Genomic DNA, 16196 nt, shown 5'->3' with positions numbered 1-16196 from the left:
GTAGTTCAAAAGTGGAATCAGCTGCCTAGGGAGGTGGTGAGCTCCCCCTCACTGGCAGTTTTCAAGAAGAGGCTGGACAAATACCTGTCAGAGATGCTTTAGGCTGATCCTGCCAAGGGCAGGGGGTTGGACTAGATGGTCTGTATGGCCCCTTCCAACTCTATGATTCTATGATATGAATATCTTTCCATCAGCTTCCCCATCCCTGCAGTCTCAGAATCCAAACCACTGGAAAGAGGTAGTTCTACAAACTCGGCGACAGCACCATCGCAGTGGCAGGTGATAACACTCCCGCCCTGTTCCGCATAAAGGGACTTAGACTGTGTTTATGTGACTTACTCAATTTAGCCTGGATGTACTTAAGTTCTTAATATGCAGGAACAGTACAGAAGTTGCGCCCTCTTGAATAGCCTGCCCCCCACCCCAATGTATTAATGCTGCTAACTTATGCTACTGTGACCTTAACATTGAATTAAACTGCAGTTCAGGGTTTTAAATCACACTATCAATTTATCAGCTGGAGCGAGTCCGATAATGCAAAGGGCGGGGATGTGCCCTTTGTGGAAAAAGGAACATAGGAGCTAATTCTTTTCCTTCTCACCAAGAGATGTGTGGTTTAAAGTAAACTCAGGTCAGTCTTAAGAGTTACCAGTGGGGCTGATCTTTAGCACAGGAAAAAGGAGAAGCTGGTCCCCCCCCCCCGTGCTTCTTCAAACCCATCTCCTGCAGCATTTCAGGCTGTTCCTGGCAGCAGATGCCTGCAGCACGGGTGCTGAATGGTTGATTTCACACCTAGGGCTAAGAATAAAAGTGTCCCTTCACAGTTCTCGGGGAGGGGCTTTCTATATTGCTGCTTCCAGCCTGTGATCTCTCCCCCCTCCAACTCCCATTTCTGAGGTGGAAGGAAATAATTTAAAACAGCCTTTCTCAATATTCATCTCCCTGCGGATGTCAGGAATTCAGTCCCAACCCAAGTCTGTCTCTAAAAATAAAAGTTGCCTTTCTTTCTTCGTCCTTGGGCAGAAGCAATCCCCTCCCAACCCAGGCTGAAAAATGGAGAGGGCAGAGAACGGGTTGTGGCAACGGTGACCGATCTGGCCTCCCCCTTCTGTCTCCGGCTTGTTTTTTCACTCGTTCTGCCGGGTTGCTGCCTCCTTGTGGAATGGCCTAGCCCTTTTGAGAAGTGATAATACGGCCCAAATTTAGCTGCTTCTAAAGAGGCTCTGGTGATAATGGTATCTTGAACACATTTCAGACAAGTGTAGACAAAGGCCAGAGAGGGCTTAGTTAGTGGGCTGAAGTAAGAAAGAGTGAAAGCACTTTCTGAATTAAAAAGCAGCATATGGCACTGTTAGTGTATTTACTTCTCAGTGGAAATAATCATGCTAGTTTCCAAAAAAAAAAAAAAATCACAGTTTCTCTTTAAACCCTCCATAGTTCATGGTAATTCAATACCCTTGCAGCAGTTCATATAATACATGGCAGCAAATCTTTTGAGTATTGGATACACATGAGGTATTTGCAGACCTCTGGGAGTGTACAGAATGCACTTTCTTCGCGCATGTCACAGATTTAGCAAAGAGGGCTCCCGAACAAATGCTCTCAGTGGCTGATTATGCCTTCAAAAGTACATTTGCAAGCCATGACCAAGAAGGAAATGCCTCTTTGAGCCTTTATGTAGAGTTGCTTAACAAGGAAGAAACGCTGGCTCAGATCAGGACGCCCTTGAGATAACTAGGAGGGAAATCTGGAATACGTCAAAGGTACACCTTGTTCTTGTATACAATTTACTTGGGAAATGAAGGAATCAAAAGATTCTGGGGAGTAACGTGGATGGTATTCAAGCTGTGTCCATACTCCAGCTGGGTCCAGTCATCTACTTTATGTGTGTTTCCCGCACCTTCGATACAATCTTTCCCAAACCTGGTTTGGTACAATCTTTTGGGAAAGATCACATCGGAAGCCTCTTTGCACACTGTGCGGACAGGAAGGTGTGTATTTTTGCAGGTATTAATCACATCAGTACCATCTTTCTTGCCTCAGTCTCAACAGTCAACATTCCCACCCCCACACCACCAAAGGACTTGGAGGAGGGGGTGCTTTAAAAACCAGTAATTGACATATCTCTATAGCAACTCTACAGTGGTACATCAACTACCGATTTTTTTTTAAAGCAGACCTTTGGTGGCATGGGAGTCGTGTTGGTGGCAGCTGTGGGAGGCTGAGGCAAGGAAAGTGCATGGGAAATGATCATGTGGAGGCCTCCTTTAATGGCTACTAATGCTTCTAAAATAGAAGGACCATAGAAAACCATGGCCGTGTGGATGCTGCCTCAGTCGAGGATGGGAACATAGCATAATTCAAAGATACGGCTTATTGGTTAATGGCCAACAAGCAGTTACGTGCTTGTGGAATGTTTAGCAATTAAAACAGATACATTTCTGTTCCAATTAAAAGAGTAATAATGAACTAAGGTTATTTGACTAGACAGCTGCAAGGATTTAGTTCATGCTATCTAAGAATATATAGATTAAAAAAATCTTTCCCAGTGTTTTATTTTTTGTGAGCTCCAAATAAGCGGGACAGTTAGAGATTATTTTAATATGAAGCAATCACTTGAAAATGCAGAGCAATGAGAATGCTGGAATGCAACACACCTTCTTTATTAGAGCTGTCTGAAGCTAATTTTGCGTAGGAATTTACTAGTGCGTAAACCAACTTCTGGACTCAAGCAAACACTCTGTCTTGCTTTATGAATTGCCTGTGTACAGCTAATACTTTGTATTGTTTTGATGTCTAAACTGAAGACATTGTGTATAATTGTTAATAAAAGGGAAATGGGTGCGGAGATTTTGGATTATTGTTATACTACACTCTCAAGGAATTTAGAAGCGTTGTTCTGGTATGCATTTTGTCAGGGTAGAAGGAACTTACACAGAAATCTATTACTTACGTGATTGCTGTTGGCAATCTCTCTGTGGTTTGTGGGATGAAGGACTAGAAACCTAATAATCTGAGATTAAATCAAAATTTGCTGCCTCAGTGCCAGACTCTTGATTTAGAAAAAAAAGCTGCCTTTCTTGATCAAATTTTCTGATGTCTACTTTTCCAAGGATAACCAGAAGGAAGCGACTTCCATAACCTTCTTCTCTTGAGCTCCCTAAGGAAGCAGAAAGATACTTGTGCCCCCTGGAGGAAAAGTGAAGATGTACATATATAAAAGAATAATACTTTTTTCTCTTTCCCCCCCAGTTGATTGAAGTTTTATTTTCCAAAATGGCAGAAGAGTGAGTATTTTTTTTTTAAATGGGAACTATTAATTAGAGTGAATGGCACGTTGGAAGTGAGTGTTTGGTGATAGATCCAAATTCTCCAAGAGATGCTGAGGTGGTAGAATGGGCTGCACCACTTCAGACTACAGGTGGGGGGTTCCATCTTTCCCTTTCATACATGGAACTTCTCTGCAAACAGAAAACTAGCACAGCAGGGGAGGGGACGTCCACTCCCTTTTTGCTTACTATGCTGATTTTCTATGCTCAGGAATCTTTTTTCAGAGAGGGGAACATTCCACAAGGTCATCCATCCACCTGTAGTTTGAAGTGATACAGTCCATTCTACCACCTCTCTCTATCTCTTTTCTATGAACCAGACCTGAAGGAACAAGGAAACAGACTGCTTGGGCCTTTTTTGTTGTCTGAAAGGAAAATGAACCTGAATTAGAGTTGGGGAGAAGGGGGAAATAACTCAGGGCTGTGGGCTTCTCAGGAAGGAGTGGCAAGTGGGGAGGTACAGGGGAGCCAAAAAAAAAAACCCCTCTGTCAAGAGTAGGGCTGTTATTTGAAAATTTGGGATGAAATTCCTTTTAAACAGCAGCTTTGGAGTCTTAGCAGGAAGGGGAATATGTGGATAAATCAAGAAGGGTTATATTCATTCTGACTGACAGATGCCTTTCTCTTCTGTCTTTCACAGGGAAGAGATCACAGTAAGTACCAACAAAGGGACACTCTCCAAACTGATGGAAAATAAAGTGTCTTCTTTTTAGTTGCCATCTTTACCTCCTTCTTCCAAGATTCCTTATTTACTGTGCCAGGCAAATTCTTAGTGTCAGTGGGGTCTTTTTTCTACATGTGTCAAATACTATTCAAATAGGCACCCTATTATCATGCAAAGTAAAACCATCTTAAGTTATTGTGAATGTTCTGCCACTGGATCCAAATAACTAACTACAGTATTTACAACTGTGATCTCTTCGGAGAATAGTCTGCTCATATCATGATTGTTGTTCTTAGGACTTCTGAGCTCCTCTTTTCATCTTTAACTTAAGTTTTGTTGCTTCAGATAGGCTTTGCAAGAGCTTTCTCTGCTAGCTCCTTAGAAAGAGGGTTCAGATGAGCTTTGCAAGAGATCAGCTACATCAGTCCAGGTTATTGTAACTGAAACCAGTGCTATTTTTAAAAATCTTTAATATTTTTAGCTGTGGCAATCTGGAAGGAGTTTGACATTTATTTATTTACTTCATTTATACCTTGCTTCCATCATTCTCCTATCTTTCATTTCAGCCTCACAACACCCCTGTGGAGTAGATTAGGCTGAGTGTGAGTGACTGCCCTCGAGGGGTGGCCTGGTAGAGGGAGACGCTTTAAGTGAGTGATCTTCCAGGGGTTCCTTGGGGCACTGTCTGAAGGTGCCAGTGAATACAGGCCCTCCTGAGGATGTAACTACCAGCCATTTCTCCAGAGGCTGTTCACAAGTACTATTAGTAATAATGGTGGTGTGGGCAGAAAGTGTCGTCAAGTCATAGCTGACTTATGGTGACCCCTGCTGGGGCTTTGAAGGCAGGAGACTAACAGAGGTGGGTTGCCATTGCCTGCCTCTGCAACTTAGGTCTTTTTTGGAGGTCTCCTATCCAATTACTAACCAGGGTTGACCCTGCTTAGCTTCTGAGCTCTGATGAGATTCCTTACCTGGGCTACCCAGGTGAGGACGTTAGTAATAATACAGTCTACTATTTTAATACGTTGCTTTGAGAAGCTGGAAACCAAGTGATAACTGCATTAAATAGATAAATATTGTAGTTCTGCTAATGCTAACAGATTTACACTCCCCACTCAAGCACACACCCCCTCCAAATCAGGAACCTCACCCAGTTTTAAACTCTGGCTGTATTGCCTTTTGAGATGCAAACCAAAATGTGCACGCACACAAACTCACACTCTGTACAGTATTTCTTATAGAAGATAATGTAACAGCGAATGCTATAGAATTAATACATTAATCCTTTCTTTGTGCAGTATGAGGAAGAGGAGGAAGAGTATGTGGAGGAGGAAACAGAAGAAACTGCAGCCGAGGCAGAAACGGAACCAGAACCTCCCATCCCGGAGCCTCCCAAGCCTGCCCCTCGGGCTCCTCCCCCAGTTGCTGCCCCTCCTCCTCTCCGTCGAAAATCTTCTGCTAATTATCGAGCCTATGCCATCGAGCCACATGATAAGGTGGGGCTCAGATGCCCTTTAAAGTTTTTCATAAAGCAATACAGGATGGGACTGGTCCGTCTCCTGTCGTTTCAGGATAATCAGACACAGAATCCAGATTCTTGAGAATCGCAAGCTTCTTTCCCATTGTTAAGATGGTGTCAAGTCCTCATGATTATAGAGATCTGTTCAAAAGCACACTGATACGCTCCTGTATTCAGGGGTTGCTCCAGTCCTTCCAAAATGACCACCAGTCAGGGTCTATCTGGGGGCCAAGCTACACATGACGAATGACACTTGAACGGCAAGTGGATTGAGTGGAGGGCAAGTGAACAGGGAGAAATACACTTGCCGTTCAAGTGTCATTTGTCATGTGTAGCTTGGCCCTTAGTGATTAGTGCAGCTCTGGGCAAAAGTCCAGGATTGAGCCCCAGAATTACTTCCACCACCACTGCCATTGGGGCCAAGAAAGGAGAGGCCCCTTGCCCCATGAAAGGTGGGTAGGAGTGACAGCCAGCCTTGGAAGCTGGTTGCCCAAGCTCCAGATGGGGCAGGTGAAAGCAAGTGGCAGCAGGATCCTGCTCTTCTTCTTTCTCCTCTCCATTGAGGGGGTAGGGCTGTGTGCAGTTAGGGCCTCTTGGGGCCTGGGGCAGCTGCCCCCATTGGACATTGGCTAAGGCCACTCCTGCCTCCAATCAGGTATCTTTGCTTCTTTCCATTTACCCATCTCTCCCCTCTTCTCTTGTATTTGTCTAGCACATTTCTGTCTAGTACATTTGCCAACCATCTTCCCTTCCCCTTTACTTGTGTCCCACCCACCAGATATTCATAATAGATGGCTTTGAAATTAGAAATACCCATGAAGGATAGGTCTATCAGTAGCTAGAAGCTATAACAACTAACAATGGAACCCCCACAGTCAGAGAAAGTCAACCCCGTTTGCCAAATGTTGAGGACAAACAATAGGATAGAGCACACACTTTGTAGGCATGTTGTCTCAGGCTCTTTGAATAATCCTAGATTGCAGGGCTGGGAACAGTCTTTCGCTGCCTGAGACCCTGTTAGTTTCATGACTTTGAAAAAACTGGCATATGTTTTCTTTTGTTCCACCACAGAGAAAATCCAAGATAACAGCTTCTCGGAAATTGCAGCTCAAGGTAATGTTGGAGGATTGATGGGTGCGGGGAAAGGTGTGGGCAAAGTAACATAGTACCTGATTCGATGGGGAGCAGAGCAGATATTGGGAAAGTTCCTTGGTTTGAAGAAAATCGTGAGACTAGGTAAGCTCATTGGTCTAAACCAGGAGCCCTCAACCTTTTCGAGCCTGAGGACACCTTTGAACTTTTGAGGCAGGGTGGCAGGTGCCACTACAAAATGGCCACCACAGGAAGCAGAGTCAAGCATACATTCACACACAAGAGGATGGGAGAAGCGGAATAGAGGCATACACAGGCATACCCCAAAGTGGGTAACACACACGCACAGAAGAAGAAAACACTGGCCCATGGGTGACACACACACAGGAGACCATGTGAGGAAAGGAGGATTAACACCAACACAGAAGGCCAAGGTGTGATAACGCACACATACACAGAAGAAGACAAAGGTGAAAAGTCCTTGGTTTGTAAGAAGGCAGTCATTCATTGGTTCAGCTTTCACAATGGACGTGCCGCATTTACTGAAGCACATGGGCAAGTGCCTGCACACACCATGGCACTCGGAGGCACCACACTGGGGAACCGTGGTCTAATCTAATATTATCCTTCCCTTACAACAGACACTGATGCTCCAAGTGGCAAAGCAGGAAATGGAAAAGGAAGAAGAAGAGCGTGCGCGGGAGAAAGAACGCTACCTTGAGGAACACTGCACTGCCTTAGACTGGACAGGCCTTGGCCTCACAGAGCTGCAGGTAACGGTGGGTGGGTGACTGAAAGATGGGGCTCGATCAAGGATGAGGACTGGTTAAGGGCTGAGAGTTAAGGCAGAAGTAATAAAAAGAATGACAAGGGAGGAAGACAGAGGTAATATAAAAAGAACTTTAATTGTGTTCCAAATCCAGGAACAAGCTGGAAAAAGACAGAGTTAATATAAAAAAATAACTATTAGTGAAGGCAAAAAAGAGCGACTGGGGTGATGTGATAGCATGTTAGCATCAAGATTTCTTACTGTGCTGGGATTAAAGTGCCTATGCACTGGTGCTCAAAGGTGACCTGTGGGAGAAAAGGAGAGGAAGAAGCACACTGAAAAGTGCATGTAGCCACATGTGTGCCAGTCCTGAAATTTTGCAAATTTACCAAGTTGTGCCAGAGGACAAAGGAGAAAGACAGAGTGATCTCCCCACCCCTGGGACAGGTTGCAAAGAATCAGCTTGTTGTTCATTTTGGGGGAAAAAACAAGGTGTCTGGGGTTAAACCTGTCCAACAAAAATTCACACTTTTGGATGAGGAAGCCTAGTTGATGTATATAGTCTGCTGTATATAATGCATGCTTGGAGGACATTCTTCCTTATTACTACTTCTAAGCACACGACCCTGGCAAACCGGTATCTCTGTTCAGTATTCATCTTATTTGCAGGAGATGTGCCGAGAGCTCCATGCACGGAACGACAAGATTGATGAGGAGCGTTATGACATGGAGGCTCGGGTCAACAAGAGCATCAATGAGGTGGGCTTAGGAAGATTTCCTGTTTCTCCCTCCTCCTGCCCTTTCATGCCTCAAAACTGAAGCAAACTAAAACTGATTACAATGGCAGTATATGGAATTTTAAGAACAATAGGAAAAGGGCCGTATTGGTTCCTCCCAGACCTCTCTGTGGCTGCACCACTGTTATTAAAGGGAAAGAAACCCCAATATTGAAAGATGGACCATCCCTGCAGCTTCCTCAAGAGAACTCCTGTACCTTTAAGGGAAGAATTCGGCCACCTGAGGCTTCTCCCATCATGCAGCACTGTGATGCAGACTGTCATGCTTGGCCAAATCCTTCCTTCTGTGTTACTAGTACTGAGGACTGCCACTTTTCAGGAGCTGGATCTACCAAATCTCTATCTAGGAGGTGGTATGCAACTATTATACGTTAATTTACATATTTCTTTAAAGGAACTCTACTCTCTTGCCCAGTCCTGTTCCAGCTCCCAATCTTCAGTGCCTCTTAAAACTCCCACTTCGTTTCCTGTTTGCAATTTTCCCTGCTGTTCCTGGAAGTCAAAGGCAGGGTATGTCTGACAGGGAGTTGATCCCATTTTGCCTTAGATTCCCGTCCCCCTCCACATACATATACACACAACTGTTGCAAAGAATGCATTTTAACCTGTAGTGTGTGTCTTGTGAGTATAGTTCATGCAGAACAGAAAGCACCGGAGATGCAATCACAGATCAAGTTCATATATCAGCCACTGTAGCATTTGGATTTTTAGATGTGGGGAATAAATAGAGAGAGAGAGGAAGTGTAGCATAGAGAATGGAATATGGGACTGGAGAGACCTGGGTTCAGATTCCCACTCAGTCATGAACCCTGTCTGGGTAGCCTGGGGTCAGTCGATATCTCTCAGCCTAACCTACCTCACAAGGTTGTTGTGAGATTAAATGAGGGGGAGCAATGTGTGCTGCCCTGACTTTCTCAGAAGAAGATTAGAATGAAAATGCTGCATAATGACACTGTAACATAACCTGTTTAAGGCCCAGCCCTTGACCACTAGCACATGCAATGCCGCACAGATGGTGAGAGCCAGTGTGGTATCGTGGTTAGAGTGCTGGGCTAGATTAAAATCCCCAGTCGGTCCTGGAAGCTTGCTGGGTGACTTTGGGTCAGTCTCAGACTCTCAACCTAACATACTTGGCAGGGTTGTCATGAGGATAAAATGGAGGAGGGGAGAATGCTGTGAGCCACTTTGGGTCCCCATTGAGAAGAAAAGTAAGGTACAAATGAAGTAAATGAATAAAATCACGCCATTTACAACTCAGTCTAGGGTTGCCAGCCTCCAGGTAGCGGCTGGAGATCTCCCGGAATTACAACTGGTCTCCAGGCCACAGAGATCAGTTCACCTGGAGAAAATGGCTACTTTGGGGGGTGGACTCTATGAAATTATGCCATGCCAAGTTCCTTTCCCTCTCTAAACCCCACTTTCTCCAGGTTTCACCCCCCAGATCTCCAGGAATTTTCCAACTTGGAGCTGGCAACCCTAACTCAGTCCCTTGTGGGAAAGGTGCAGTACTAAGGACAGCCTCGAGGTGTCAGTGCTGGACCAGTTTTCTCCTTAGCTCCTTCTGCATAAAGCCTGTTTTCAAACTTTCATGCTTTGGAGAACATTTTTCTTCTTGACTTAAGGGTTCTTGAACTTGGGTTTTTTTCGCTTCGTGGAGAGCAGGAAGCCTCCCCATCTAAAAGGAATGTCCACATGACGGCTACTCATTCAGAGCACGACACAAGGGCTTTGTGTGCTTTCCCAGACATGACAGTGGACTTGAAGATAAACTGTGCATGCAAGCAGCCGTGATTCAAAGCGGCTCCTCATGAGAAAGGAAGAAATGATTTAACCCTTCAACCCCCTTCAGTTTTGACCATCAAAACCAGGCGCCCTCTCTGCTATTAGCCTTTTGAAAGGGCGGGGGGGAATGTGTTCTTTTAAAAACCTGTCGTTTTCTTCTTTTTATACCACTACCAATAGTACAGGGAGATGAGTTCTGATTAGCAAATGCAAGTGGGGTTCCTAACACAACAAACCTCCCTTCTCTGCTTTAGAAGTGCTTTCTGTTCTCACCCAGATCCAAGATTTGAACCAGAAGATCTTTGATCTGCGAGGCAAGTTTAAGCGCCCGGCTCTTCGCCGTGTGCGTCTCTCAGCCGACGCCATGATGCAAGCGCTGCTGGGCTCGAAGCACAAGGTCTCCATGGATCTGCGGGCCAACCTAAAACAGGTCAAGAAGGATGACACCGAGAAGGTGAGGAAGGGGGAGTGGGGGAGAAAAAGAGGAGGAGATGGTAAGGAGGGAGGCAGGTCACGTAATTCGGATGGGGGGGGTCTTTAAAACTCATGGACTAGAAGGGGGAGAAGAGATGTAGGAAACTTCCTTCTCCACAGGTCCCTCATCTCAACTTCTGAGCCCAAAAACTTCTGTCACGGCAGTGGCCACGCTGTCTTTCTGCAAGGATATTTCTCTCTTTATGTGGAGCTGTGAGAGAATTAAGGTGCTGCTTTCCTATTGCAGGGCAGAGGCGGCTCTCACAGTCCTTTCTCTAAATTATTCCTGTAGGAGAATCGAGAGGTGGGTGACTGGAGGAAGAACATTGATGCATTGAGTGGCATGGAGGGGCGCAAGAAGAAATTTGAGACCTCGACTGCCGGGCAAGCCTGAACCCTGAGGTGAGAGAAATAGCTGCCCTGTGTGGATTATAGAGGGAGGCAGGGCTTTTTTTCAGCGGGAACGGGGTGGAATGGAGTTCCGGAACCTCTTGAAAATGGTCACATGGCTGGTGGCCCCGCCCCCTGATCTCCAGACAGAGGGGAGCTTAGATTGCCCTCCGCACCGCTGAGCGGTGCGGAGGGCCATCTAAGCTCCCCTCTGTCTGGAGATCAGGGGGCGGGGCCACCAGCCATGTGACCATTTTCTCCTAGGGCAACCCACTGAGTTCCACCACCTCTTTTCCCAGAAAAAAAGCCCTGCAGGGAGGATACGATGCTAGGCAGCATGAGGTCAAAATGCTGTGCAAAATATGTCTGTAGAAAGAAATTTTTTCCCAAGATCTGGGAAATAGTCACCTTGGATAAAGTTTATTCACAGCTTAAAGCAACAGCCAACCTGTCATACCCTCCATATTTCCGGATCCAAACGACTTCCGGATAGATTCTATCAAGCCCGTGTCTGTAAAAGACTTGCAAGATTAAAATCTGTTTTTAATTACAAGATGGAACTTTGTTGGTCAGTAACTGACACCCCCGCAATGCGCACAAGTTTGTGTAACATATGTAGTAAAAATGATCCCCTACTTGGAAAGAGACAGTGATAGATATTTCACTTGGTACCAAAATATTGAACCTCGTATAAATACTTAGTGACACTAACAAAAGTCTTTTGTAATCATGTAACCTTTTATCATTAAGTTGAAAACTGACTACATTTTTAAAAGAACAGTTTAAAATGGTGAAAAACAAAGCCTTTTCAAAATAAATCCAGTTTTCATTCAAGCTGAAAAATATTTTTTCTATATAGGCAGAGATCATTTTCTATTTTTAACTCTAAAGCTCCCCTTATTTGGACACCCATGAGAAGCCACCTTCGAACTCATGGTCACAGTGGTAGTGGAAAGTACCATCAAGTCAGTGACCCCTGCTGGGGTTTTCAAGGCAAGGGACAGAGGTGATTTACCATTGCTTTCCTCTGTATCCCTGTTCTTCATTGGAGGTCTCCCATCCAATTACTAACCAAGGCCAACCCTGCTTAGCTTCTGAGATCTGACAGGATCTGGCTTGCTTTGGGCTATCCAGGGCAGGTTATCACTACAATAGGCAAGATCAAAGTTTAAGTGTGAGGCAGTTTGAAAAATCCTTGAAAAAGAGAGCGAATGAGTGTATTTGGCACAGAATTCAGGTGTTTTTTTTAATGCACATATCCAGCTGAGAACAGTGAAGGATGTGAAATAACAGTAAAGAGATGAACCCTTCTGTGTGGCACTTGCCCAGCTGGCTGGATCCAACCCAGAGTGATGTAGGAAGCTTTTTTAGCACAGTCAGGAGAATGAAGTAGCAGTGACTACTTCACCTGGTAGACTGTACCCCTTCGGACCATAGGTGGACAATTCCATTTTGGAATGCTTCCCTATGTTAAAAACATACAGCAAATAGAAAATAAACACCACATGGTGGGAGAGGCATAAAACGCTTCTCTTTGCTGTGCAAGTTCTCTCTTCATGTGGAGAGGTGAGGGGTTTTTTTAATGCAGAGGGACTTTCAGAGCAGAAATCCACTGAAGTGGTAGAGTATAGTCTATCCTGTCAAGATTCTCTCACCTCAGTTGTTCTCTTGAATGTGAGAACCAAGCTGCAGGCGAGGCTAAAAGTATGACTGTAAATATCCTCATTTAGAAATGGATTATTTTCCTGCTTATTTTTCTGTCTTCTGTTTCTCAGACGAGATTCCTTGGGTTCTCCCCAATCCATGGATGCTTTGAAATCTACTTACAAGAAGATAAAATGAAGTATTATTGGTTCCCCGGTGTGGATTCCTGTAGCGAAAAGTAGTAGAGCCCTGCTGAATTATTGTTCTCCATCCTGCTCTCCAGGGGTTCCCTCCACTCTTGGGGGAGGGGGGCGGTGGATCTAGACACCATAAAAATATTTTTTTAAGTCTGCCGTTGTGAACTGATCCGGGGGTGGGGATGAGCAGAGCAGTCAACATTAAATTAATTGAGCACATGTGTGGGTTACTGATGCACATGTACATGTTTCCTACCAGATAGGGAGAAAAAATAAAATAAATGCTAGTTCAGGGGAGGAAAATCCTTTTTTAAAAAGCTAATACGTGAGGGGAAATTACAAATAAAAAGTAGAGTTGAAAGGGCAATGTTTTGTACGTATTCATATCCAAGTGTGTCTCCAGATCACAAGTCAATTAAGATCTTTGAAAATTCAATGAATGTTACTATCCTGCCACATTTTTGAATCCCGTCTATCAATTCTTTCAAAGCTTGGGGGGGTGAGTACACCATTAACTTGCCATCAAAGTTTTTGGTGCACGATGCCCCTCAAGTGCTCACAACATTCTTAAGAGAACTTTGGATGTTCTTAACACCGGGTACTCTTAGGAGAATACTTTTAATGACATGTACAGCTGGTAGACCTCTGTTTTGGACCAGGCAGGTGGATGGAGAAAAGAGAAAAGGGACTTACAGTGCGATCCTAAGGAAAGTTACTCCAGTCTAAGCCCATTGATTTCACTGGGGTTGAACCCTTGATAAATGAGTTGTGAACATGGCACCTGAGAGGTAGGCTGCCTGTCTACCACTTCGTGTCAGATGTAAATTATTATCAAGTACTGGCTATGGGATGAAAGTTGTCACAGAATAGTCAGGCACACTCAACATTCAGATAATTTCATCAACAAAACTTGCCAATTTTGAGAATTAGCGGCGAGGGCAGGGAAGGACAAATTAATTTTTAGTTCTAAGGTAAGATAAATGGGAGAACATTCTGTTAATGAGCTCTTATTAGATATCAGTCATGATAATGAGAAAATGGAGCTTCCTTCTTCAGAGAGGCTGTGCGCCTCTGAATACCAGTCCTTGGAGGCCACCTCAGAAGACGGCTGTTTCTTTTCTTTCCTGCTTGGGGGGCTTCCAGGGGGCAAATTGTTGGCCTCTGTGGGAAGTTGGACGCTGAACTAGATGAACTCTTGATCTGATTCCACAAGGGTGTTCTTAATTCCATACTCTTTTCAGTTAGATCTAGTCTGTCTCATGACTTTTCTGTATATAAAAGTTGTGAACGCCTGTTCTAACAGGGATCTTCTGGAAATGAGTAAACAGTGAAAGGCCTTTGGGCTGTTCTTCTTCCCCCCCAAAAATCTTATTCCTTTTATTTTTCAAATAAAGAGTCAGCATATTTTCAACAAGCAGCAGGAGCATATATGATATAAAGAACAGCATGCTAGATATAGCCACGGGTCTTGTGTCAGATTTTTCAGCATTGATTGCAGAAGCCATTATTTACCCTTTCATTTGACACTTCAATGCCATTTATAAGAGCTAATTCTCCTTCCTGGTTTAGGAAGTGATTCCAGCCCATCAAGGATCACACGAGGATCACAACATCCTGTAGCCAATCAGATTTTGTTTCTTTTGCAAGAAACAGAAAGCCAATTAAGAATCAAGGCAAATACCTTCTGGACCATGGTGGCCCTCACTTTGAACAGGTGGTCACTTTTTGCCCTATTTCGCAACACTTTCCCAAAAAATTTGCAAAAAGCTTCTGTTAAAAGGAAGGAAATTCAGGTTGGATGGGCATTTTCTATCTCTATGCATATCTCTTGATGGAGGTGGACTTAGAGTTGCCAAGTATGGGTTGGAAAATTCCTGGAGATTTGGAGGTGGAGCGTGAGGTGGAAGGGTTTGGGGAAGGAAAGGAGTTCAGCAGGATATAATACCAGAGATTGCCCTCAAAAACTGCCATTTTCTACAGGAGAACTGATCTCTGTGGTTTGGAGATTAGTTGTAATTCCAGATCTCCAGCCCCACCCCCCCACCCCCAGTTGAGGCTGGTAACCCTAGATGGACTTCAGGGAGAGATCTATTTTGGGGTCCCAGATGCCTCAAAGAGCTCAGTTTTGCCCATAGAGGTCTCAATGGTCTGGGCCCAGGATACCTTGGAGGACCCCTTCTTTCATACATGCCTCAGATGAGGAGGCTCTGTTTGGGGTTCCTTCCATCTACTTGTGAAATAACTAAGATCTATGAGATTTCTAAGCAGGGCTTTCTTCATGGTGGCAGTATAGCTCTGGAACAGAAAACCCAAATGGCTACTGCTACTGAGCTTTTAACACCAGGGTAAAACGAACTTCTTAGATTGCTTGAGCGTTTTATTTATTTACTTTTGTACACACCACTTTGGTCATTAAAAAAAGGAAATTTATCTCCCTCCCAGTGTTAAATGTATCTCACTCATACTTTGGACACTATGAGACAATTCAAACAAAATGAGAGAAAACTTTCTAGGAAATACGGTATTGTTTATATATTCAGCACTACCAACGTACTTTACTGAGTACGGCAAAGATCCCTACCCTGAGGAAACGACAATTGAAAATTTTGCATGAAGAGAGAGAGGGAAGGAAGAAGGTAGAGGTAGGGGTAAGCATGAGAATCAAATGAGTTCATTGTCATTGAAACTACTTAGGAATAATTTTTTTCAGTTGTCTAGGTGGGCTTTAAAACCTGGGGAGGGGGCCACGGCTCACTGCATGCAGAAGGGCTTGAGTACAGTCGTTGGCACCTGCAGCTAAACAAACTCGAGTGCTTGGAAAAGGCCTTTTCTGGCTGAGACCTTGAAGGAGCTGCCAAGTAGGCAAAACTGAGCTCGGTGGGAACCTGGTCTGACTTAGCAGCGTCACAGAATTAAGGCTTCCCCCCAAAATGTGGGTTTTATTAAAGATTAATACTTTTAAAGTTGTGGTGGCTGATAACATTGTGTTTACATTTTTATTGATAAAATGCAGCAACCACCTTCCCCTTAAAAAGGGTCATCTATTAAAACTATCTGAGAGTTCTTCACAGCAGCCATTTCCTACATGGGATGGCAACCTACTCCCAATTTAATATTCAAGATCTACCATACCCCTAAACTAATTTATGAATTGGGCTTTGGCAGGGCTTTTTTCTGGGAAAAGAGGTGGCGGAACTCAGAGAAAATGGTCACATGGCTGGTGGCCCCGCCCCCTGATCTCCAGACAAAGGGGAGTTTAGATTGCCCTCCGCGCTGCTCAGCAGCGCGGAGGGCAATCTAAACTCCCCTTTGTCTGGAGATCAGGGGGCGGGGCCACCAGCCATGTGACCATTTTCAAGAGGTTCCGGAACTCCGTTCCCCCACGTTCCCCCTGAAAAAAAGCCCTGGGCTTTAGAATCCAACTTTAACACCAATCTCTTGGACTGGTGAATCACATAACTGTGTCTTAGTTTTTTATTTGTTTCTTGAGGGGAAACAACTACAGTGTGTTTACCAACAGCTTCAGAGGGACAGCCAGT

At 44.5% G+C, this 16196-nt stretch overlaps 1 protein-coding gene across 1 annotated transcript; it reads left to right on the top strand.

Moving 5' to 3' along the window:
- The first annotated feature begins 3395 nt into the window (after window positions 1-3395).
- TNNI3 (troponin I3, cardiac type) lies at window positions 3396-13024 on the top strand. Its single transcript, XM_054994100.1, has 9 exons — window positions 3396-3421; window positions 3970-3982; window positions 5292-5489; window positions 6584-6625; window positions 7246-7377; window positions 8043-8132; window positions 10230-10406; window positions 10719-10828; window positions 12592-13024. The coding sequence occupies exons 1-8, from the start codon at window positions 3396-3398 to the stop codon at window positions 10818-10820; spliced, it is 780 nt and encodes a 259-aa protein (XP_054850075.1). The 3' UTR covers window positions 10821-10828; window positions 12592-13024.
- Window positions 13025-16196: the final 3172 nt, after the last annotated feature.

The sequence above is a fragment of the Eublepharis macularius genome, chromosome 12 (assembly GCF_028583425.1).
Source record: "Eublepharis macularius isolate TG4126 chromosome 12, MPM_Emac_v1.0, whole genome shotgun sequence".
Lineage (NCBI taxonomy): Eukaryota > Metazoa > Chordata > Lepidosauria > Squamata > Eublepharidae > Eublepharis > Eublepharis macularius.
Note: the sequence above shows the minus strand (reverse complement) of the source record. Positions and strands in the feature narration are given on the sequence as shown.